The sequence below is a fragment of the Phascolarctos cinereus genome, unplaced genomic scaffold, assembly GCF_003287225.1.
Source record: "Phascolarctos cinereus isolate Bilbo 61053 unplaced genomic scaffold, phaCin_HiC Scaffold_5;HRSCAF=322, whole genome shotgun sequence".
In the NCBI taxonomy this organism is placed as follows: Eukaryota; Metazoa; Chordata; class Mammalia; order Diprotodontia; family Phascolarctidae; genus Phascolarctos; species Phascolarctos cinereus.
The window spans coordinates 327,248,039-327,252,311 of NW_027555958.1; the positions used below are offsets into that span (position 1 = coordinate 327,248,039).

General features: G+C 37.2%; 1 protein-coding gene across 1 annotated transcript; it reads right to left on the reverse strand.

Annotated features, from left to right (window-relative positions):
* Positions 1-1,494: 1,494 nt before the first annotated feature.
* On the reverse strand, positions 1,495-3,494 carry LOC110201854 (olfactory receptor 6K6-like). The gene is given in 3 exon segments (XM_020977727.2): positions 1,495-2,626; positions 2,629-2,841; positions 3,331-3,494. Coding segments are annotated over 2 exon segments (954 nt in total). The 5' UTR covers positions 2,825-2,841; positions 3,331-3,494; the 3' UTR covers positions 1,495-1,868.
* Positions 3,495-4,273: the final 779 nt, after the last annotated feature.

Genomic DNA, 4,273 nt, shown 5'->3' on the forward strand with positions numbered 1-4,273 from the left:
TATGTACATACATACATGTATGTTGCTTCCCTAAGAGATATAAACCCATCGAGAGCAAGGACTGTTTCATTTTTGATTGTATCTCCAGACCCTGAAACAATACTTGGCAAATGGTACTCTTTTTAAATACTTCATCAATTGACAGGAGGTCCTGGACTTCCTTTTCCTGCAAATATTCTTAAATTAGAGTCTAAAAATCTGCCTAACCTGGAACCTTAACAGCCATACCTTTGCTCATGGTGAGAGTTTTATGCCTTTTGTCGGATTTTGCCATTTTAGCAACCATTTTATCAGCTACTTTTCTGGTGACATCTTATTCTTCCTTTCTTCAGTATTCTCATTTTCAAAAGATTCTAAAAACCTGTCTGATGAAGGTATTAGTTAATGACTAAATCTCATTCAGTCTAGTCTTCCTATCAAAATCAGCAATAATTGCATTCTTTCTTCTGGGGCCACAGAACAAGCAGGCAAATTCCCATGCCAAAGGATTAGATAGCCATTCCAGGGTGGTAGTCCTTTGCTATTTTGACTCCTGCACCCCAACTCCATCAAAAAATCCAAAAAGTATCGATTACTAGGAAAATCACCAAAAAAACAAAAAAACAAAAAACGCCCAATTACCTTTGGGGTTGATCCTGCATCTGCCCAGATGCTGTCCCCATTTTTACAGGTTTCCAGAGAAACTTTCTGGCTGACATGAAAATATGAATATCTCAATATGAAATAGCAACAGTATTGATTAGAGCTCATATTTCTCTAGTTCTTTATAATTTACTAAGTACTTTTCTCAAAAACAACCTTGCGAGGTAGGTAGTATAGTTATTACTTCTGCCAGGTTACAAATGAGGAAACTGAGTCCTAGAATGGTTAAGTGACTTGCCAAGGCAATATAGCTAGTAAATGGTGAAGTTTATATTAAAACTCAGTTTTTCTTATTCTTAGGTCTGTGTTCTTTACATTATATCTTGGCTGCCTCATAAACATACTACCTGGCTCATATGACAAGCTTAATAAATGTTTCCTGATTATAAAAAGATGATATCCATCTGGTACTTTTACAAATAAAATTCCCAGAACATTAACTGCATTTTGCATTTCTTTCCAAATATAAGTACAGAAACATATTTATCAAATTATCTACCACTTTGAATTATCTATATCACTATTCTCTACAAATAAGAGCTAACTAGATTTACTGATAGAAATTGCATAGAGCTTTGCAAAGCCTTGTCTGGATCTGAGGGATGTGGCATTTACCTTTCTGATCCCTAGCCTCAGGAAAATATTTAGAGAAGAAGAGATCTCAATCTGACTTCAAAAGAGCACACATTCAAGAAACTATCAATTCTTTCTATCCAGCTTTGGTCATGCTGATTATTGATTCCTCTACTTCATTTCTGGCCATATTTAAAAGACTGACAAAAAAACAAAGAGCTTGACCTCACCATTTACTATATATTAATAGAGAAAATAAACACAGAAGCAGTATTCTTTATCATATATATGTAATGAGTCGTTCATTAAAATTTTGTTAAGGACTTATTATGTGTCAGGCACTGTGCTAAGCACTGGGGATACAGAGAAAGTCAAAAGGCAGTCCCTGCCCTCAAGGAGCTCATAATCTGATAAGAGAGACAAGCAAACAAATATGCACAGCTATATACTGGATAAATAGGAAACAACCAAGAGAGGGAAAGCACTAGAATTAAGAAGGATTCAGATAGGCTTCCTGTAGAAGGTGGGATTTTAATTGGGACTTGAAGGAAGCCGTGGAAGCCAGGAGGGGGATATATATACACAGTGGAATCACACATTTTTAGTACTTAAAGCTTTCCAGTTTCTACTTTTTAGCAGCTACCCCATTTCAGTTAACTGGAAGAGCATGTGAAAACCTTTGACTGACACAGAAATTTTTTGATGGCCCCCTTAATCTCCTTGTTTCTCAGACTGTAAATAATGGGGTTGAAGAAAGGAGATAACACAGCAAACATAAGAGTAATGGTAGTGTCCCAAAAAAAAGAATACTTGGCATTGAAGCACAGGTACATGAGGGCTACACTCCCAAAAAAGGTCAAGAAAATAGCAAGATGGGAGGCACAGGTGGAGAAGGCCTTGTGATGCCCCTCAGATGATCGGATTCTTAGAATCACCCCAATGATCTGGATATAGGCCAAAGTCACCAGTGAAATGGCTGAGATGATCTCTATGGCATGGACAATATCCACGACCTTAATCAACACAATAGAGCCTGTGTCTACACAAGATAGGTTCAGTACGGGGTCAAAGTCACAGAAGATGTTGTTAATTTGAGTTGGACCACAAAATGGCAGTGTGGAAATCCAAGCAATTTCAGGAAGTGGAGTAAAGAAGCCAAAGAAGCAGCAGCCCAAGGTCAGTCGAATGTAAAGCTGTGAAGTCATGATGGTTGGATAGCGGAGAGGATAGCAGATGGCCAGATATCTATCCATGGCCATGGTGGTCAAGAGGTAAACTTCAGTGATACCAATGGAATGGAAGAAATACATCTGCAGGAGGCAACCAGCAATGGAGATGGTCTTCTGCTCACTTATCAAGTTGGTGAGCATCTTTGGGATGGTGGTCGTGGTGTACCAAATCTCCAGAAAGCAAGGACACCAATGAAGAAGTACATGGGTGTGTGAAGACGAGAGTCTAGAAAGACAGCAATGAAGACCATGGAGTTACCTATGATGATGAATAGGTAAATGAAGAGCAGGAGGATGAAGAAAAGAAAACCACCCTCCTGGAAATGGGGGAATGCAGTGAAGAGAAATTCAATAACCACCGTTTGGTTCTCATTCTCCATCGCCTTAGTGACATGACCTTTGAAGGCAAAATAAGAGACATGGAGATTTCTGGAACTCCAATCTAGAGAATAAGATACTTGCTAGTTTTTACTCTCTGATAAGATAATTGTTCAATTGTTTCATGTTCTCTATTATATTAGGCCCCCAAATATAGCATTCCTCTACTTCCCAATAACCCATTACCTTCCCCTAATGGTAACAAGCATTGAAATAAATGTACATAATAACAGCTGTATTTATCAGGGTGACACAAAATATTCAGGCTTCCTGACTTGCTTGCCTTTTCTTTTACTCATTGACTTCTATCTTCTATATTGGCCCTTTTTTAATTTAAAATAAGAGAAAAAAAGTGTGTATATGTATACACATATATGTATGTATGTGTATACACATATAAACACATATATATACATATATGTGTATATTTATACACACATACATATATGAAAAGAGGAAGTGTTATTCACGTTATTCATAGGACAGGTATATTATCCTGGTAACTTACCTTCCTGGCTCAATGGCTTTGGAAGCTCAGAGCTGACTATTGAGAGCTAATGAAAAATGCTAGAAGCCAGTGTGACCATTCTTCATTCTTTCCTTCCTTTCTTCCTTTCCTTCATTCAACAAACTGTCATTAAGACATCTATATGTGAGGCACTGAAATAGGTGAAAGGGGAAGTACACATATAAATTAAATATAATCCCTGACCTCAAGGAAGATAATTACAGTCTGCTGAAAGGAGATAAGAAATGTTGCAAATATCAATAACGCAAAATGCAATATGATAAAGGGGGAAAAAAGAGAATTAAAAACAAAGTCCCCTGAAGGCCCAGAGAAAGTAGAGATGATGTCTGGCCAGAGACAACAGGAAAGGCTCTACAGAGAGGATATCATTTGAGCTCAGCTTTCTATGAAGAAGGGGAGAGTACTCCATATGCAAGGAACAGCAGGAGCAAAGACACAAGGGTACAAAGAACGAATATGTTCAGGAAGAGGAAGTAGCCCAGTTTGTCAGTAGCCTGAAGTGCTGAATAGAGTCAAGAAAACCTGGAATTGAGTCCTATCTTCAACAATTTCTAATTTTATTCCAGCAATCAATCACAACCACCTGAAGTCTCAGTTTCCTTATCTGTAAAATGAGGGTAATTATACTTGCAATACCTACCTTATAAGACTTTTGTAAAGACAGTAATTTGAAAATTTTAAAGCACTCATAATGAATCACTAAGAACTGTTATTATTATATGAGAAGGAGTGCTGTAAAGCTTGAAAGATAGATTAGAATCAGATTGTGAATCAACAAAAACTTCTGGCAGAACTAAAAAAAAGTAAGTCTCAAAGAAACTAGGTTTAAGCGAGTACTGTACACCATATACAAAAGCAAATTCCGAATGGGTTCATTACCTAAGTAGAAAAGTCTTATTATAAATAAATTTAGAGGAGAATG